The 21,350-nt window shown below is 43.7% G+C and overlaps 1 protein-coding gene across 1 annotated transcript; it reads left to right on the top strand.

Annotated features, from left to right (window-relative positions):
* The first annotated feature begins 1,548 nt into the window (after positions 1 to 1,548).
* On the top strand, positions 1,549 to 20,778 carry LOC129333281 (uncharacterized). Its single transcript, XM_054984805.1, has 10 exons — positions 1,549 to 1,632; positions 2,432 to 2,584; positions 4,020 to 4,023; positions 4,141 to 4,298; positions 5,152 to 5,298; positions 7,729 to 7,796; positions 10,253 to 10,295; positions 15,961 to 16,021; positions 16,364 to 16,437; positions 20,688 to 20,778. The coding sequence occupies exons 1-10, from the start codon at positions 1,549 to 1,551 to the stop codon at positions 20,715 to 20,717; spliced, it is 822 nt and encodes a 273-aa protein (XP_054840780.1). The 3' UTR covers positions 20,718 to 20,778.
* Positions 20,779 to 21,350: the final 572 nt, after the last annotated feature.

The raw sequence follows: 21,350 nt of genomic DNA, 5'->3' as shown, positions 1-21,350 counted from the left end.
CCAATATTAGTCATCCCAATATAACAACTTTTGAAGTGATGGTTTTAAAAAAACAATAAAAAATTAGAATCACAACCAGTGAGTTCCCGCTAATGTGAGCATGTGAGCAATCGCTTACAGATTCTGACTCCTCCGCTCACAGCTTCTCAGATGTAGCTCACAGATACTAACCCTCAGGTGGCCCCGCCCTCCCAGTCAGCCAGCATCTGCAGGTGGGCCCTATATGGATGAAGCCTCATCCCACTTCTCTCCTCCCTTCCTGGCTGTGGTTGGTTTGGCCCCCAGGGTGGTGCCAGAGAGCGCCTCCAGCCACTGCTGGCTCTCTAGCTGGGGAACAGAGCAGAGCTGAGTGATCGAGTCTGGCCTGACTCATGCAGCCTGAAATCACTAGGATCCCCTCAGCCCCAGAGAGCTGAGGAGAGGAGGTAGCGTCTCAGCCACCACCATGGTGAAGGCATCATTTAACTTGGCCTTGGCGCAGAAAGAGGCTGAAGCATTGACTCACAAAAGCTCATCTTGAAATGAATTTGCTAGTCTTTAAGGTGCCATTGCGTGTCTGCTTTATTTTGTAGCAACAGACTAATACAACTACCCCTTTGTAATCAGCATGGACATATCCATTTTTATACAGAAGTATACTCTGATTTTTGTGGCCCTTTCACCTAATGGCTTTTGTTGTTAAATTGATTTGATTGTAATCAAAACAATTTGATTTTAATTTTTTTTTAAAGGAGGTGCACTCAAAACTTTAATGAAAGTTGTTTCAGCTCACAAAGCAGATTTTTAGCTTACAACACTGGAAAGCTTAGAGGGACAACCACAACCTACATGGAACAATTTATCCCAAGAGGAACAGAGAGCCCTGGATAATTTTCCAAAGGATCCAAATATAACTATCAAAGAAGTGGACAAAGGGGGTGCAGTTGTAACCATAGAGTTGCGTACGGATTTGGAGGTTGACTAATGTATTTTCACAAAAGTCTATTTTGGACATTGTACCCATACAAAAGACATGTTTTTGTAGTAATAATTTTATTGAAGATTAAGCGGCATTGATTTAGACATCTTGGTAAGCTTTCACGATTGTTATTTTTCCTTTGATAAGCTCTTAATTATGATACTCTCTGAATATTCATGCTGGACTGGGCAAGTTGTGTAGTGGAACTACAGTGAACCTTTCATCTATAGTCATCGATCCAGAGGAGTTAGCCATGTTAGTCCGTAGTACCAAAATAGTAAAGAGTCCAGTAGCACCTTTAAGACTAACCAACTTTATTGTCGCATAAGCTTTTGAGAACCACAGCTCTCTTCGTCAGATGCATCGTCAGCTTTCGAGAACCACAGCTCTCTTCGTCAGATGCATCTGACAGACAGGCTCAGGAGGAAATTACAACATTTCCAAGCCTGGCTGCAGAGCTTGTTTGCCACAGAGGAGACTAGGAGGGGGTGAGACAGGAACATCATTCCCACTCCTGCGTTGCTCCTACAGTCCTGAAGAGCTGAGATGGGCAACAGCTGAAGTGGCATCTGCTGCCCAGCCCTGCAAAAATGCAAGCCCGCTACTACAACCAAGTTCTCTTTTCTCCTTTCAGGAATAGCCCTCTGCTCATATACGTCGTGTGGATGAACATGGTAAGAATGTTGTGAGCCACTCAGGAAACTCAATGCAAGCGCTTCCTCTCCCCACCTTGCAAAGATTGTACTCCTTTTTTATCTTACCACCATGGTTGCAGGACATGTTGTCCTGCATCTCTCAATATCCTAGATTAGATAGCTAGAAACAATCCTATCTGAAGGGAGAACTGTCCGTGCTGCTTTGAGGAAGGGTGGGCTAAAAGTGAGAGAGAAACTGAGGAGTTTGTAAAATACCTACTCGACGTGTACGTTCTAATATTGTATTTACAAATCCCCACTACAAGGCCAGCCCACTCTTTCCATTATCTAATCTTCCCAGGAAGGAAGACAACGTTTGACAAGGTTCTCTTTGAAGCCACTTCCACCTCCCCAGCTGCAGCTAAACCAACCCATTTTGGGTCTGATGGCTGTATTTCAAGTGGGTCTTGTAGGGTGAAACTTGTCTCACTTGCTTGAGTCACCTGGAATGTTTGGTCAGTGACCATGTTTTGGAGTACTCCTGCTCTACTCTAGTGGCCAACACAGAGGTCCATCTGTGGGCTGTGATCCTGCGGCCTGGACTTGTTGATGTGGCGATTCCCTTTTTTATTCTGCAGGTGCCATTCCTCCAGTATCCCCCAAAGGGTTCTTCTGCCCTCCCACACAGTAGCTGGGGACTTTGTTTTTTGTTCCACCTCATTGTCCACTTAATCAGCTTGGATCCCCAATCAAGAATTAGATTATGTCACAATGAACAAATGCAAAAAAACCCCTTGTGGTTTCACAAGTGTTTCGTTTCCCCTGCATCTCCTTTCAGATCACGGTTCAAAGATCAAACGGCAGCCGCACACTGCTTGGTGGCCCACCTCCCTTCCTGCCTCCACAAGGCACGGGTGTGGTCGTGGCCATGAGTGGAAGCATCCCCTCGGCCGTCCTGTCAGCAATCACTCCTCGCAGCCGCTCTGCAACGGTACGGAGGCAGAGCAGCAAAATTCTTGTTCACCAGGGGTGGGGTGGGAAGAGAAACGCTGCAGCATCTGCCACCAAACATTTTACAAGTAAAGGTTCGGTTCTCATGCAGAGGGACTGGCTATTGAGATACCAGCTCGCCCTCATCTGGGCACAGCCAGACAAAATGCTAGGATTTCTTTGAGCTCTTCTGCCATCCTGGGATGTGCATTATGACTTAGTCTGATCAGGATGGTGGCATCCAGGGAAGAGGGATTAAGCTTGACTCTTCACACTATTTTCCTGATCAGAAATGGCCCCAAGGAGCTACTGATTGTCCCTTCAGGTTAAGGATACACTGATTCCTTGCAATCAGAAGTGATCAGCTTCCGGGGAAAGTAGTCAAATATTTGATTGTCTGGAAGCCCCTTATAGACTTTTTGCAAGAAACAGAAAGAGATGAACTAATAATCTGTGCTTGTGAAGATTAGAAAGAGGGAAAAATATATAAAAGGAAAGGTAAAGTAGCTACTTAATGGTTATTTTAGAATTAGTATATAATATGTATTAATGTTAGAATCTTTCAAATGGAAAATGGGTACCTACTCCTATTTATATAAGTATATTCTTAACTCCTTTTTTTTTGTAGGTTTTAGAATTTTAAAATTTTAATGAAACTCTATTTTAAAAAAACAGACCAGCTGAGGTTTCCTTGATAAAAGCCAGAGGCAGGAGATGTTCCCTGATTGCTAGGAGTCACTCTGCAGCGCCTGAAGTGTAATGCACAGCATTACGCTGGGCCACAGGGGCGCTGCGTGTTGCGGGGGTTTTGTCACCAGTTTTATCTGTTTTAATTTTGCACTGTCCATTTGTTATATTGTATATTATATTGCATTTTAATTTGGTTGTGATCCACTCTGAGCATGTGCAGGGAGAATGGATTATAAACAAAGGAACAAAAGACTGAACGAACGAACAAAAGGAAGAAAGGAAGAAAGGAAGAAAGGAAGAAAGGAAGAAAGGAAGAAAGAAAGAAAGAAAGAAAGAAAGAAAGAAAGAAAGAAAGAAAGAAAGATGGGGAAGGTGGCACCTGTGGGAGGGAGCCAGAGAAACATTTTGAAGAGATGAAGCAAAAACAAGCTTACATAGGAAGGGGGAGGAGGTTAGGAGGGGAGCACAGTTTGATGCAGGGGTGGCTTCTTGAAGAGCCATCTTGCTTTGAAGAGGCGCTGCTTAAATAAAGGCGAAAGCACATGTTGCAAAGATAGCATAGGTCCCCCACCTCCACCATGTTCTTTCTTCTGAAGGAAGCCAGACCTTGTAGCACTGATCTGGAACTTCAGTGTTGAGGTGACCCTGTATATGGCACAGCAGTTATCACTGTTTGCTGAAAGAGTGGCTGTAATTGCCGCATCTTTTTGTGCCTGCACCAAATACATTGGCCTGAATTCAAACAGAGAGGTATGTGAGTAATGTGCTGGGTAGAACGTATTTTGGGCAATGGTAGTTATAAGACCTTAGTGTTCACCTGTTTTGGATTTTGTCTACTGCAACTACATTTGACTTCCTTGGGGTAAGTGGCATATCAACTAAATAAATCACACGGGACAGACTTCGGGGCAGGTTGCCGTGAAAGTGAGGGGGTGGCACTGAGGAGGTACTCACGCTTTCACATCTTCTGGCAGGTTTGGGACAACAGTGTCTTGGCAGCAGAGGAACGGAGAGGGATACCCAAGGTCAGCAATTTCTGGGTTGCCTTTCATTGCTCTTCCAGGTCTACGACACACACCAATTTCATTCTGTGCAATGATTGCAAGTCTGTTGAATCAGGAATCTGATTTCTTTCTTCTTAATTGCAACATGTAATTTATAGAGGCATGGTAGGGAATCTGCTGCTGTAACATAGTGGTTAAGTGGCTGAGCTCCGAGCCGGCACTCTGCTGGTCTGACTCTCTCACTCCTGCCATGAGCTCAGCTGGTGGCCATGGGTGAGCCCCTCCTCTCAGCCCAGCTCTCCACCTCTATTGTGGGCATAATATTAATGCTAACATTGTCCACCACTCTTAGTTGGGCACTGATTCGTCTAGAAGAGCAGTATATAAGCATACTTATCATAAAAGCTGCTGTAGCATAATGGTTGAATGGTTGGGCTGCAAATCAGCACTCTGCTAGTTTGATTCCAACTACTGCCATGAGCTCTGCAGGTGGCCTTGAGTAATTCACTCCTCTCAGCCCCAGCTACCCCAGCTGTATTGTGGGGTTAATAATAAATTGACTTGGTTAACCATTCTGAGTGTGGCACTAACCTGTCCAGAAGAGCTGTATATAAGTACATGGTTGTTGGAGTTGTTGCTGTGGTCGTTATCATCATTATTATTTTCTTCTTATTATTAAAAGAGCATAAATTCAACTGTTAGGAAGTAAATGGAAGTCAGGATTGTTTTCTTGAGTGCTTCCACCCCACTAGCCCGAGGACCATAACTGACATATAAAAAGCCTCACAGGCTGGGCACATCTGGAGTTGGTAGAGTGCCTTTTGCTTCTATTCCATGAACTCCCTCCCTCACTGATTCTCCTGAACTCTTTCAGGCTCCTGAAGAAAGGGACGTAAAGGCTAAGTCTGTCGGGATCAGAGGTCCATTGATTTGTTACACTGCCAATCAAGCCAACGCAACACTGGACTTGATCATCAAATCTGGAGGAAGACCTGCCAACGACTTGCTGACTCTAAAGATTGTGAGTGCAGATTTCAGCCTGGGATTCTCAGCTTGGGAAGGGGCCAAAGATCAGAGGAGCCTCTGCTTTGCATGCAGAAGGTCCCAGGTTCAATCCCTGGCAGCAGTTCAAGCCCAATGGATCGAGCTGAGGTGACGTAAAAGATCTTTCTCACCCCAAAAGCTGCTGCCAGTCAAAGGAGCCAAGACTAACCTCAAGATACCAAGGGATCCTGAGCTGAGTCAATGGATGGCAACTTGGAATGTCCTTTTCCCACCCTAACCTGAATTTTGCTGCTCAGTTCTGGCTGGATGGGACCTGAGCTGCAAAGGGGGAAATGCTTTCTCAGACAAGCATCTCTTTCAAGCGTTGTCAGTTGGGAAGAGGACAGTTGTCCAGCTTGATGCCCTGACTGGTTTGCAGAGCGTGTGACTCACCCAGATAGACAGAGCTCACTAGCCGGGCATTGTGGTCTGCCAGGTTTTCACCGCTTCTGGGGTAGGGGGTGTCACAAAGAATGATGGCCACGCTGGGGGCACTTCGAGCAAAACACGAAAGGGAGAGCCAAGCAAGAGGGGTGAAGGTCAGGTTGACGTATTTTAGATCCCACAAGGTAAGTTCCGTGTTGGGCCAAGTGGATCAATAAATTCTCCTGAAGCTCTTGCTTGAGTTGAAGGTCGTTGTTTTTTAAGAAGTTTTGGGAAGGTAGCCATGTTCATCTGCAGTAGAACAGCAGGGTCTGAGTCCAGTGGTACGTTAGAGTCCAACAAGGTTTTCAGATATCTGAAGAAGGAAGCTTCTGACTTTTGAAAGCTCATACCCTGAAAATCTCTAAGTTGCTCTCTAAGGTGCCATTGGATTCAAATCCTGCTACTTTAAAAAAATGCTCAAATTCTGCTCTACCAGAAACAGCCACTGGCTGCTACTGCTTGCAGCCCTAATTTCAAAATGTGTATCTTGCCATCACCTCATTTTATACTTTCATTTAGCTACCAGAAATCTTTATATAGTTTACATGAATAAATCAGCATTTGTTTATTTGTTTATTTTCATTTATAGTCTACCTTAGTCACTAAGAATAAGAATAACATTTGATGTATATACCACCCTTTGGGGCAACTTAATGCCCACTCAGAGTGGTTTACAAAGTATGTTGTTATTATCCCCACAACAAAACACCCTGTGAGGTGGGTAGGGCTGAGAGAGCTCCAGAGAGCTGTGACTAACCCGAGGTCACCCAGCTGGCTTCAAGCGGAGGAGGGGGGAATCAAACTCAGATCTCCAGATGAGAGTCCCACGCTCTTAACTACTACACCAAACTGGCTCAAGGTGGATTACAAACCCCATAAAACTGTTCAGTAAACCAGTTACAAAATATGATAATATTTGAGTCTAATGGTAAAGATTCCTAGTAAAACTAGCTGGGATTGGATTGAGACACTGGGAGGAAAAAACTCACTAGAAATGTAAGCCATGCTGTTTTATTATAATGCAACAAACCTGTTATTTTGCTAGCCTGATTGGCATTTATACTATTAACTCCAATAATAATATAAATTTAATATAACCATCACACATGTGCCCTCACCTACTGTGGGAATGTACAGAGGGACAAAAAAACTGCTCAGATGTAAGAGAATCTGTAGGTTATTCAAAGTCTGGGAAACAAGAATCACTGCTTGGGAAAAACGGTCTCTTTGCACACCAAGTGAAGGCACTCTGAGAGTTTCTCTAAACAAGATGCCTGGGAGCGTGTTCGTCAAATGCTGGGAGACGCAATGTTATCCGGGAAGCGTAGTTTAAAAAGACAGAGCTGGCAGAAATCAATCTGGAGAGGATGGATTCTCTAACAGCCCTCCGTTGCCTCTGGTGTGCCAGACTATCTCCCTTTACGGAGCCTTTGCCCTGCTGCCCTCACTGCTTAAAAGTTTGAATTAACTGTGCCTCAAAGAACACATACTGTCAGACTGTGGCTTGCTAAAAGTTGCAACTCAGCCCACCTCTTGCAATAAGACAAAAGTCCATTGATTTCAAAAGGCTTTACTGAAGATAGTCAACCATTAGAGTACGTATTCCAAGATACACGGATCTTAGCTGGACTATGAAATTGTTATGAATGCCAAGCAAAGGATGAGGTACAGAATAAGCAGTTCCCCTCAGGCCCCATCCTTCCCCACATGCAGACATAACAATCCCCTCTCTCTCGGTAAGGCTCCCAGCAGCAGTCTTCCCACCTGCAAAAAGCACACCTGATACACTGACAAGGTTAAAACGGAGTCTCTTTAGCTTAAACACCATCAAAACCTGACACGTATCAGAAGTCTTGTGTAGAGAGACTTTGAGTCTGAGCCACATTTATTGTCCACGTAATGCACAAGGATTTTAAAGTAATGAAAAGGTGACTGCTAAGTTTCAGATTATTGATATTTGCCTCCCATTATGTGATTGCAGGAAGTTTATTTAAAGATCACCTTTGAAGCGTCTGGAAACTACTTGATTGTGAAGCTGTCTTTAGACAGGTAATGGATTCTTATCTAGAAATTAATAACCGATAGTTTTAATAAGCATTTATATATTGCATTTCAAGTTTTCTAAGATGTAAGAATCCCTAGGGGAATGTACAGCCATGCAAGGTAGGCCAAGATTATTATTAGTGGTCAACGTCTTCCAATAATTACCAATTAATGATTAGTAAAATTAGTGATTTCTCTAGCAATTCTTGTAAATATCTCACTTCGCAGGGTTTCTAGGCCAATACACACAAATCTTTATTTTCTTTGTTACATCTGAATCCTGCCCTGATACCCACTGCCATCACGGAGCCTTTGAAGACGTTGCTTGCCAAGAGGGCCAGGGCTACCACTTACCCTGTATTGACTTGCCATCTAAGGCCCTGCCTTATGCCAAAGTCTCCTGTCATCACTGCATCGTCTGCACCCAGGCAAGGTATCAGCATCTCAAAAGGTCTGACAGGGTGTGGCTGGAGAGCAATCAACTTGCCCTCCCTCCTCTTGCCTGTTCTTAGCTAAGAGAAACTTTTTAAACTAGGAAAATAGATTTTGATGCAGTCTAAACCTCCAAAATAAAAAGCATTTGTCTATTCCCTCATTCAAACTCACCCCCCCTTCCCCAGCCAGCAATTGCTCCTCCCCAGCTCTTACAAAAGGTGTTGGATCTTAACATCTGAGCATGGAAAATCTTTGGAAACATTTTCTTTGCTTGTGGCAATTTGTCCTGTACAATTCTGGTATGAAACTGTATGAAATGGTGAAATGGATACGGTTGTTGCTAAATAAAGAAGAGTCCAGTAGCACCTTTAAGACTAACCAATTTTATTGTAGCAGAAGCTTTCGAGAATCAAGTTCTCTTCGTCAGATGCATGATCCGAACTGGTCAAATACAGAAGAGGAGGGGAGAGAGGGGAGAAAGAAGGGGACATATATCACAAGGGGACAGGATGCAATTAGCGGGGAGGCAACCCAAACATTCCTTTGCTAGTAAATGTAAACATCTCCTTTTGGTGTGGAGTCAGTTTGCCGTGTTAGTTTGGAGCAGTGAAAGCATCCAATTACTATGTAGTATAAGTCTTCGATAACCACAGCTCTCCCTGCCAGATGCATCTGACAAAGAGAACTGTGGTCCCCGAAAGCCCACACCAGGCATCACTGGGCTCCCCTAGACCACGCCTCTGTAAAGGAAATCTGTTACCTGTGATAACCATTCATAGTCTCTATTCAGTCCCAGCTTGACAGAGTCAAATTTGCATAGGAATTCCAATTCAGCAGCCTCCCGTTGGATTTTGTTTTTGAAAGGTTTCTGTTGAACCACAGCGACCTTTAAGTCTTTGATGGAATGTCCTGGTAGATTGATTCTCGAAAGCTTATGCTACAATAAAATTGGTTAATCTTAAAGGTGCTACTGGACTCTTTTTGATTTTGCTACTACAGACTAACACGGCTAACTCCTCTGGTTGTTGCTAAAGAAGCAGTGCTTTTCTAAGGGGTTACCACATTAACTGGCAAGGAGCTCTGATTCTCCAAAGCTCATATCCTGGCAATCTAGTTGGTCTTTAAGGTGCAACTGGATACAAATCTTGCTCAGCTTGAAGCAATTACAGTCAGGGAGCACCTCTGTAGCAGCTGCAGCACAGGTCGGCAGCCACACTGGGTATCTAACAGCAGACCAAACTGTCCAAGAGATGCAAGAGGGCGACTAATGTGCCTAGCCCATCTGCAATGCTTGCACCCTGACTAAGAGCTAAAACACACGTTAAGAAATACCTAGGTTCAGCACGTGTTCTCTTACCTCAAGGTTTGCCGGGATCGGTAGGCGTCCTGGAAGCTTAAAGTTTAGCATTTACAGAGCAGCAGGGAGGGAAATACAGGTGCCTGTATTTCCCTTCCCCTTCCTGCTGCTCTGTAAATGCTAAACTTTAAGCTTCCAGGATGCCTACAGATCCAAGCAAACTTTGAGGTAAGAGAACAAGTTTAGCATTTACAGAGCAGCAGGGAGGGAAATACAGGCGCCTGTATTTCCCTCCCTGCTGCTCTGTAAATGCTAAACTTTAAGCTTCCAGGACGCCTACAGATCCCGGCAAACCTTGAGGTAAGAGAACACGTGCTGAACCTAGGTATTTCTTAACGTGTGTTTTGGCTCTAAGTTACTCTGGGGAGCTCATGGACTTCTCCTGAAGAGCATTTCCTTGATTTTGTCGCTGGAGCCTGATCTTCCTTGATGGCATGCTGGCACCTTTGGAAACCAAGCCTGGCCTAGTCCAGAAGCCAAATGCCAACTAGCTCATTGCCCTTTGGATACCTGTATATCCAGTTAGCTAGTGGATCTACTGAAGAGCCCACTTGCTTTATTACTGCAGTTATTTTGCATAAGCAGGCAAGACTAGTTTTAGGACTGGCAGTGAGACGTTCAGCAGGTTGACCCCTATCCAAATTACCCAGTTTCTTCCTTTGTTTTACAGCCCTGATGACCTTTTAATTTCTTCACCTGTGGCTGGGACAAATGTAAGTACATATCCATTGCTTTGCTCTTCTTCAGAGATTTGAACAAATAACGCTTGGGAAAGTAGAATATTTGCACAAAGCCACCTGGGGGTATAACTGTATCTAGCCTGGCAGATGCAATAGATGGTTCTTCAGCAAAGTGGTGCAGCTGTGGAGAGCACCTTTAGAAGGATGCAACAGAGCCCTTTTTTTGAGGGATAATTATTCCCACAGGCACAGGCAGGGTAGATAAATAGGAAAATAAATGGTCCTTAGGGCATGGAAGCATCCAATTCCCACTTTCTGAGCCTGCCAGCAAAGGATCTATGCCTGATGCCTGCATGTATAATTATAGGACAGAGAAACCTAATATTTAAAAACCAATAAGATAATGAACAAAATGAATATCCTTTAATAAATACAGTGCCACAAAATAATCAACATGTAAACCACGCCTATTATCAGTTATAAAAGAGAAGATCAAATGCTTTGCAACGTCATCAGTGATCTAGTATATAAAATTTACACTGGGACTTAACTCTGGTCTTAAAAACAAATGAAAAACAAGTACAGGGATCTTACAGATACAACAAATCCTTTATACTCTCAAATGTGAATATTTTTTAGTACATGGTCCTTGTCCAGCCACTATTCTTCACTGGCTTATTTTCAATAACCTAAAAATATAAATATCAAGATGGGTTAGTCTGTCTGTATCTGAAGAAGTGAGCTGTAGCTCATGAAAGCTCATACCCTGCCACAAATTTTGTCAGTCTTATAGGTGCTACTGGATTCTTGCTCTTTTCTGCTTCTAAAAGTATAAAAGAATGTTTTTAAAAAATAACTGAATAAGAGATCTCAAGGAGTTAGCCGTGTTAGTCTGTCGTTCCAAAACAGTTAAGAGTCCAGTGGCACCTTTAAGACTAACCAATTTTATTGTGGCATAAGCTTTCAAGAACTACAGCTCTCTTCGTCAAATGCATCTGACAGAGCTGTAGTTCTCGAAAGCTCATACTACAGTGACATCGGACTCTTTACTATTTTGAAAAAGAGATATTAATCAAGCCAAAGGTTTACTGTGGAATGAGAAATGCCAGATGTTCAAGCTGGATTCAGAAAAGGAAGATGCACCAGAGATCACATTGCAAATTTACGATGGCTAATGGAACATACCAGGGAATTTCAGAAGAAAATCAGCCTGTGTTTTATAGATTACAGCAAGGCTTTTGACTATGTGGATCATGAAAAACCATGGAGCATTTTAAAAGAAATAGGGGTGCCACAACATCTGATTGTTTTGATGCACAACCTGTACTCTGGACAAGAGGCTACTGTCAGGACAGAATATGAAGAAACAGAATGGTTTGGCAAGGGTGTCAGACAAGGATGCATATTATTCCCCTACCTGTTCAACCTCTATGCAGAGTATTTCATAAGGAAAGATGGATTAGATCTAGAAGAAGGTGGAGTGGAAATTGGTGGAAGGACTATTAACAATTTGAGATATACAAATGATACCACGTTACTGGCAGAAAATAGTGAAGACTTGATGAAGGTTAAAGGTGAAAGCACCAAGACAGGATTACAGCTGAACATCAAGAAGACAAAAGTAATGACTACTGAGGAATTACACAGTTTTAAAGCTGACAATGTGGAAATTGAAATTGTTCACATTTTTCTATTCCTTGGCTCAATCATCAATCAAAAGGGAGACTGCAATGAACAAATCAGAAGAACATTGAGACTTGGAAGAGCAGATGTGAGGGAGCTAGAGAAGATCCTCAAAGATATTCTTTAGAGACCAAGATCAAGATAATCCAAACAATTGTATCGCCCATTACGATACATAATCCAAACAATGGTATTTCCCATTACTATGTATGGATGTGAAAGTTGGACAGTGAAGAAAGCTAACAGGAAGAAAATGGATTCATTTTAAATGTGGGGCTGGAGGAGAGTTTTGCGGATACCATGGACAGCCAAAAAGACAAATAAGTGGGTACTAGATCAAATCAAGCCTGAATTCTCCCTAGAAGCTAAAATGACAAAACTGAGGCTATTGTACTTTGGTCACATCATGAGAAAACAAGATTCTCTGGGAAAATCAATAATGTTAGGAAAAGTGGAAGGCAGTAGGAAAAGAGGAAGACCTAAAATGAGATGGCTGGACCCAATAAAAGAATCCCCGTCCTTCAGTTTGCAGGACCTGAGCAACTCTGTTAATGATATGTTGTTTTAGAGATCTTTCCTTCATAGGGTTGCCATAGGTCAGAGGCAACTTGACAGCATCTAACACACACACACAAAGGTTTACTAGTGACTTCCGGATGAGACAGTGAACTACGACAGGGGGGGGGGGAGTTTTATGAGCTCCCTGCCATGACCTTCCTGGTTCCTTGGGAGCCGAGAGATCGGACCCCCAAGCCCTCCCCCGGACAGGGGAGGCAGGCTGAAACACGGCGGAAGAGCTTAGGGGGACTGGCAAGCCTCCTGAAGCCCAGATACCAGTTCCTGAAGCAGGGACCAAAGAAGGAGCCAACATGGCTACTTAACTGTTAACCAGGAGTCCAGCAGGCCAAAAGAAACTACAGCAATCAACCAGATTCTTAACAAGACAAGAAAAAAAGACAATTCTTTACTGACCCCACTGCCTTCCATCAAGTAAGTGGACAGATTTATGGTCATACGAGGTTACACAGAGCAATCCAGCCTGACTACGCGGGCCACTCAAGCGAGCTGGGAGGGGCAGAGGAGAGGAATGCTAAAGAGGCTCCCTTAGTAATTACCAGAATTGCTGGAATGCTATATAAACCTTTGAAAATAATTAACCAAAACGAAGGGTTTTTTACCACCTTCTGAAATGGCTACTTGGGAGGAGGAGATACTTGCTGGCTTGCAAGAGATGTCAAAAATAACGACGGAATTATTAATTAAAGCAGATGCACTGCTGGGAGTGGGGAAAGACATGAGAGGTCTGCAAAGATCCACAATACAGAAAAAAAATTGCTGGAGGAACAGAATTAATGGGAACGGAACAAAATGATCTGCGTCCCAGCTTCCAAACAGCTTCCAAACAGCTTTAAGACACAAATCACTACTACAAAAGAAGAGCTGGGGCCACGAAACAGACCTGCACAGAAAGAAGCAGGCATGCTAACACAGAAAGGGGAGAAGAGAACGCTGCCGATCTTAAAACAGAATAATGAACAGAGCAGTAACTGCATTCATACTGATCCCCCTCAGAAATGGCTGGAAGGTAAAAGGAGATCTATCTTTGGTGGCGCAGAGAGAACATGGACTGGATGTACTACGCCTCACGAAGGAAGAAGAAGAAGGAAGCAGATCTGCATGGAAAGAATTACACATGCCAATACCGAGAGGGGAAAGAGGACTAAGGACTGGATATACTACTTTTCATGAAGAGAGAAGAAAAAACAACGATCAGAATTCTGCGACACATCAGGACTTATTAAGGCAGACTTAACCTCTTACTTAAATAGCCTTTCCTTTCTTTCCTTACCTCCTCTTTTTTATATAACACTATATAGTTTAGGATAATGGGTTTTTGGATCCTAACAACTCTACTCAGATTGAACTCCTTCTCAAAAATATAAAATACTAAGTTAAATGATCACCTGTTCTTTTTAACTTTATGAGTATGAAAATCCAAGAAAATGAGTACAGATGGTCAAAATAAAATAGATGAAGGAGCTAATATTTTTGAAAAGGTAAAGTTGTGTTTTAACTATATACTTATGTGATTATCCTAGCCATATCAATATGAAAACCCAAGTAAACAGGTTTGGCTAGAACAAAATAGAGGAAAGATATATATATACACATATACACACATACATATATATATATACACATATATTTCTTTTCTTTTTTCTTTTGAAAGAATAAAAAAGTGTTATCAAATTAGATATTGATCTGGCCTTTATAGCCTTACTATTATGAGAATATAAGCAGACAAGCTTGGGAGGCATGGCCAGAACAGATATAAGAAAGAGAGGAAATTAATATAAAAATTGTTCTCATCTCTAAGTTGTTGTATATTACTGTCCTGCTGATATGGTATGTTCTGCTATATCCACCCCCCACCCACCCCCACTCCTAGAGTGATTATGGATCTAAGATGCCAGAGTAGAAGGTAAAAGAGGTGTAATGTGATCTATTTGTAATATACATAAAAGAAAAAAAATACTAGAAGTATAAGATACAGAGTAAGGGGATTAAAAATATAGAAATTAATAAAAGGGAATTTTGAAGGTATAAGGGGTGCTAACTACATATATAATGGCTTTCTATATAGAGATGGGTGACTATGTGTCTTGAATGTGAATCTCATAAAGGTTATGTCCTGTTGTAACCCCTTCCCCATATATTATAAAAACACAATAAAATTTTTATTTAAAAAAAGTTTACTAGCCAGTCCATAGTTAGTAGGTCCACAAGATGCTTCAGTAAAAGTTACCAAAGCATTGTAAAAAAAAAAAGAGAAGTGTTTTAATAACACTGGTTCACCTTTAGCTAAGAAACTGTAGAAAACAATTCAGTCCAAATCTGTTTGTACTATATCAACATGCCTGCCATGTTAGATGATTTACTAATCTGGTTAATAAAAAGGGAAGTATCTCTGGAATTACTAAACCCCCAGTCAGATACAGTTTCTGATGGCTAGAAAAGGAAATCCTGGTAATTGCTAGAATGAGAGCCGAAACAGACGTGGCAAGTTACTAAAGTTCAACTCATGTTTCCTTACCTCAAGGTTTGTCGGGAAGTGTAGGCATCCTTGCAGCTTAAAGTTTAACATTAATAGAGCAGCAGGGAGGGAAGTGCAGGTGTGGGGTGCCTTTCCTCCCACTCTTCAGGTGCATCACTGCATTTCCCCTTCCCCTGTTCATGTGACCCAGAGCTTCATAGCCCGCTTGCACGGAGCATCGCTTCATCTCCCCCCCCCTCACCTGGCCTGGCCCCTGCAGAGCGACGCCAGGCTGCACCGGGAGAGCCGGGAGGAAAGGCGCCCAGAACATCACTGCATCTCCCCCCTCGCATGCCTGGCCCCCGCCCGAAGCCGCATAGCCCAGCGTTGCTCTCTGGGGGGGCTGGGCGAGGGGGGGGGTGCAGCGATGCTCTGTGTGAGCGGGCTATGTAGCTCTGGGCCGCACAAGCAGGGGAAGGAGAAATGCAGCGATGCACCTGGAGAGCGGGAGGAAAGGCGCCCCACCCCTGCACTTCCCTCCCTGCCGCTCTGTTAATGTTAAACTTTAAGCTGCAAGGACACCTACAGTTCCTGACAAACCTTGAGGTAAGGAAACACAAACTCTAGTAACTCATCTCGTCTGTTTCGGCTCTTAGACAGTCCTACTAAGCCAAAAAAGACTTCGTTGCTACTGGATCCCAGTACAAAAGGCTGACCAATGTGCTGCCTTCAGTTACATGCAGGAAGACAACATCAGCTGTGTAAGTGACAGACAATTGAAACCCTGGGATTCATCAGGCTTGATAGGGGGAAAATGGAGTGTGGACTTCTGCCTCTTCTGGGTCAACAGAGCAGGCTCTTCTGCCTTGGTTTTTGGAAAGCATGCTGTAGCTCTTGGTTTGTATCTGACTACTCATGGCCCTGAACAAGGAACCATTGCTCTCTCTCCCCGCTACAGTTCTAAATTCTCTTCCTTTCCAGGTGAACCGTTACATACAGTGGAGTGAAGCTATGGTTAGGAAAACCCTGAATGCGCTGAATCGTAAGTGAATGTATTCACCATGACACTCTTTGCCTGGTACTGGGCGAGGGCCTGCCCTGGATTATTCTGCATTGCAAGAGAAGGTCTTGGCTCCAGCTCCAAGACATCCTTTTTACCAGAATACCAGAGCCCTGGGTTGGGTGCTGTCTGGAATGGCTTCCAAAGGGAAGGATGGCCTGGCACAGCCCTGGCTCACTCGTCTCTCTGTGCCTCGGACAAGGCAGGAAGAGAGGGAACTGGAGTATCCCACAGGACACTTTACAGAGTAGCAACCGGCTAGCATTCCACTGCATTGAATATGCTGGTATTCAGGGTTCATAACTTGCACACTGTTTCTTTCAGGAATGTACCAAGACCAAGTGCCAACCCTGAGAACCAAGCAGCACATGAACAACACAGCAGTGGCCGACTCACAGGTAACAGATTCCAAATGGAACAGAAGATTCTTAATCCACCCCCATCCCTCTCTCCACCCCAAAGAGATATTGGTTGCAAGCTCCCCATTCATTTGGGAAGCCAAATCTTGGGTGGCATGGAGTACAAGCAAACCACTAGCCGTGCTCTTCCTTTATCTCAGTCCATGGCTAATATTTTTCATGCACCTCATCAGGTGCTAAATCTGCCATCTTGATTCCTCCCTCCCTGCAAGCAAACCTATCCATTTACAAAGGCCTAGCTTGACCAAGACTTAGAGCGGGACCACAAGTGACACTTGACACAGGTTGGACACTTGCCAGCTTCCCTCAAGTTTTGATGGGAAATGTAGGCAGCTTGGACAAGTGACACTTGAAAAGTCCATTGGACAGCAGTCAGAGAGCCAAGCTGCAAGACCAGGATGCCTACATTTCCCATCAAAACTTGAGGGAAGCTGACTAGTGTCCAACCTGTGTCAGGCGTCACTTGTGGTCCCGCTCTTAGAATCATAGAATCACATGGTTGGAAGGGACCTGTTTGTGTTTGGACTAGGGTCCAGTCAGTGGATTTAGATGGGATGGGAGTTGGAGTTGAAAGGCATAGATCATAGAATCATAGTGTTGGAAGGGACTTCCAGAGTCATCAAGTCCAACCCCCTGCACAATGCAGGAAATTCACAATCACCTCCCCCACCCCACATCCCCAGTGACTCCTGCTCCATGCCCAGAAGATGGTAAAACACCATCAAGATCCCTAGCCAAACTGGCCTGGGGGAAATTGCTACCTGACCCCAAGGTTGCAATCAGCCTTACCCTAGGCATGTAAGAAGAGGCCACGAGAACTAAGCACTGACTTCTGAAAAAGTCTCTCTTCCAGCCTTCCAAGGATCCACAATCCACTATTAGTCCTGCTGGAGACCCCTGGCCAATTTAGAGGGGAAAGTAAGCAATCTGCAATCAGATCTCTCTGCCATTTTTAAAAGCTGCAAGGGGAGGGCACCAAACTGACGGATGAGTTGGCCCTTTCCTCCATATTGCTCCCCCAGAGTGGGAGCAGCATTCTGGTAGATCTGAAAAGAGGTCACGTGGGTTTCAGCCCTGCCCACGGGATTCCTTTTCCTCCTGGCTGCCCTTGTCTTTAGCAGCAGGCAGTGGCAGCTGCAGCACCATCACTTCCTGGTTTCCCTGGTAGGAACTGGGGGGGGATGGGCCGTACTTGAGGCCTGTAAGCAATGAGGGCTCTCCAAAGAAGGGTAAGATGCTTTGAATTCACTCTGCTTTGCTGCTCTAGTTTTATTTGTGAATTGTAGGAGAGAGGGAGGGGGAGAGAGAGTGAGTGAGTGAGTGAGCAGCAGAGCAGAATGAATTCAAAGCAACTTACAGTCCTTTAGAGCTCAGCCCCACTCGGTTTGCACTCACTTGCTCGCTCACTCACTCACTCTCTCTCTCTCTCTCTCTCTCTCTCTCCACAAATGAAAATAAAGCAGCAGAGCAGAATTAATTCAAAGCAGCTTACGTTCCTTTGGAACCCAGCCCCATTCGGCTTGCACTCACTCACTCACTCACTCTCTCTCTCTCTCTCTCTCTCTCTCTCTCTGTGTCTCTCTCTCCCTCTCCTCTCTCTCATGAGTCACAAATGAAAATAAAGCAGCAGAGCAGAATGAATTCAAAGCAGCTTACGTTCCTTTGCAGCCCAGCCCAACTCAGCTTGCACTCACTTACTCACTCTCTCTCTCTCTCTCTCTCTCTCTCTCTCCCCCTCTCTCACGAGTCACAAATAAAAATAAAGCAGCAGAGCAGAATGAATTCAAAGCAGCTTACGTTCCTTTGCAGCCCAGCCCAACTCAGCTTGCACTCACTTACTCACTCTCTCTCTCTCTCTCTCTCTCTCTCTCTCTCCCTCTCTCACGAGTCACAAATAAAAATAAAGCAGCAGTTCCCGACAAGGAACCAGTTATTTTAAACACTTGTTTCCAGACTGCATCAAGGGTCATCAGACCTCCTCCCCATGTATTTTCAAAGCTGTAATAAAATGCATCGGTTCAATACAATGCGAGTGACTTTTTTCTTAATACACAACTTACAATAAATTATAAATTAACTCGCCAATGCTGCTGCTTGGGCAATCTCAGGCGGCATACGGTGCACCCCTCTTTACTTGGCCGTGCGCAAATAATTGGTGCTGAAAGCCGACACCTTTTGGATAAAATTCCTAGTATCCTTTGTGTAACCTGGCATGGCTCTCACAAAAGGTTGGAGGAAGGAATCAATGAACCTGGAAAGAAGTTCAAGCACAGAATTACTTCCAGAGATGATGGGTCTGCTGGGAGGCAGACGTTTTCCCTGTGGCAGATGAAGAGTTTGCAGACTGTCCCTTTCAGGCAAGGAAGTCGTTGATAATGAGGGTAATAACACCATAAAGTTATATTCATTTTCGACTTGCCCATGCAAGAAGCTATATGTGGGGAATACTACCCGCCCAGTCAAGGTACGTATCCTTGAACATATTTTGAGAATAAAGAACAGGGTAGTGGATGCCCCTTTAGTTGATCACTTCATAGAATCGAATCACAAGGAGTCTGACTTTAGATATACGGTTTTGCAGGTGGCTTCTGGGGGTACTACTTCAAAGGTCTCTTTAACATTACAACAGTGGGAAGCTAAATGGATCCATTTATTGAAGAGCATGCAACCACTAGGGTTAAACCATGAATTTAATTTATCTTGTTTCCTATAGATGCATTATGTATCTTGTCGGTCTGTTTTGTAACTGATATATTTTTAGTTTGGATTAATCAGCAATGTATTTTGGTCATTGATTTGTATCATCTATGACTGTACATTTTGGAACTGTATAGCTTTAAATACTGTGAGGGTTTTCTTGCGGGGGTGGCTCCTTAAAGACAGCCATTTAAGTGTCGGCTTTCTGCACCAATTATTTGCGCACGGCCAAGTAAAGAGGGTGCACCGTATGCTGCCTGAGATTGCCCAAGCAGCAGCACTGGTGAGTTAATTTATAATTTATTGTAAGTTGTGTATTAAGAAAAAACAGTCACTCGTATTGTATTGAACCAATGCATTTTATTACAGCTTTGAAAATACATGGGGAGGAGGTCTGATGACCCCTGATGCAGTCTGGAAACAAGTATTTAAAATCACCGGTTCCTTGTCAGGTCCTTACTCCTTCAAGTTGTGTCATCTCCTTGTTTCATCAGTCAAGAAATAGGAAAACAAAAATATAAATATCTACAATCCCCTATTGAACTTGATTGGCAATCCCCTATTGAACTTTCAGCACTTTGTGGGAGCCAATCCTGCTCCCGTTATTGGTCGGACTTTGTGTCTTATAGTCACTTTGTACATTGGTGTGAATTAAGTATGAAATTATAAAAATAATTATTGTCTTATATTCACTGAGCCACTTTAAGAACATTTCACATAATATAATTTTGAAGAGAGTCTTTAATAGTATATTGTTTGTTCCCTTAGATGTGGTTATCCATCCGGGTTCTTGCAGTTTACTTCTAAGGGTGCTTCTCTTTTTGTTACGGTTGAATTCATTCTGCTCTGCTGCTTTATTTTGATTTGTGACTCATGAGAGAGAGAGAGAGAGAGAGAATGAGTGAGTGAGTGAGTGAGTGCAAGCTGAGTGGAGCTGGGCTCCAAAGAAACATAAGGGAGGGAGGGAGGGCAAGCCAAGTGGGGTTGGGCTCCAAAGGAACGTAAGCTGCTTTGAATTCATTCTGCTCTGCTGCTTTATTTTCATTTGTGGTGAGTGAGTGAGTGAGTGAGTGAGTGAGTGAGTGAGTGAGTGAGTGAGTGAGTGAGTGAGTGAGTGACTACAAGCCAGGTGAGGCTGGGCTCCATAGGAGGGTAAGCTGCTTTGAATTCATTCTGCTACTTTATTTTCATTTGTGACTTGTGAAAGTCCATGTGTGCGTGGCAAGCAGGGCTGGCTCTCCAGAGGAGGGTAAGCTGCTTTGAGTTCATTCTGCTTCAAGGAAATACCTGGAGATTTTTGGGGAAAGGGGCCTGAGGAGTGGATATTGCCTTCTGACACACTTCTGGTGATTTCAGGGGGTGTGGCATATGCTAATGAGATATGCTAATGAGTTCCTGCAGTTCTTTTTCTAGGAAATGACCCCTTTTTGGCTGCGTGCTTCATTCTCTAAAAAGAAAATGCCCCCCCTTCTCCCCGTCTCTTGCCCTAGCCTTCCTTTTTCTTCAAGTGTGGTCTTTCTGTTCTGACCCAGGGCATGCTGCACATTCATGTGATTGACTGATCCAGAGAACCAACCATCCAACCGCTGCGCTTCATTTTAAACACTTTTTTATCCTCTAATATGAAAGATGAGGCCAGCAAACACCATATGGAGCAAGCTGTGCAGCGTTGGAGAAACAGAATTCTGTGCATCATTTAAAAACCTGTACGAAGACTGAATTCTGTGTAAACATACTTAAGATTGCTACTTAGTGTACGTGCTGCATCCTTCTGCCAATATTGAATATCCCATCCTGTTGACTAAATTGTCATACTGTATGATGTCACCTGAAGTCTCAGGAAGGGCAGACTCCATAGGATGCAAATAAATAGTTAGATGTGTTTAAAAAAAATGTTGTCTCAGTATTATTGCTCCTTGCTATTGCTTTTTTGAAAAAAAACCCCAGCCTGCTCTGAATTTGTGGCGTGCTTCAAAGTGCTGATTGTGAATACTCTTTATGAGATAGGGCAGCATTTCCATTTTAGAGTTGGGAATGACTTGCTCACAGTCACACACTGAGCCTCTGGCAATAAGATCGGAAATAAGGTCTTCCCCCAGACCTGCAAGATTACAGCTACTGTGCCCACTGCCGGCTCTTGGACCCTAATTCTCATCTTGTAGCTGAGGGATACTCCTCACATACAGCCCTTGTTC

This window comes from Eublepharis macularius, chromosome 7 (genome assembly GCF_028583425.1).
Source record: "Eublepharis macularius isolate TG4126 chromosome 7, MPM_Emac_v1.0, whole genome shotgun sequence".
NCBI classification, from domain to species: domain Eukaryota; kingdom Metazoa; phylum Chordata; class Lepidosauria; order Squamata; family Eublepharidae; genus Eublepharis; species Eublepharis macularius.
The sequence above is the reverse complement of the archived record's forward strand: the minus strand, read 5'-3'. Positions and strand labels throughout refer to the sequence as shown.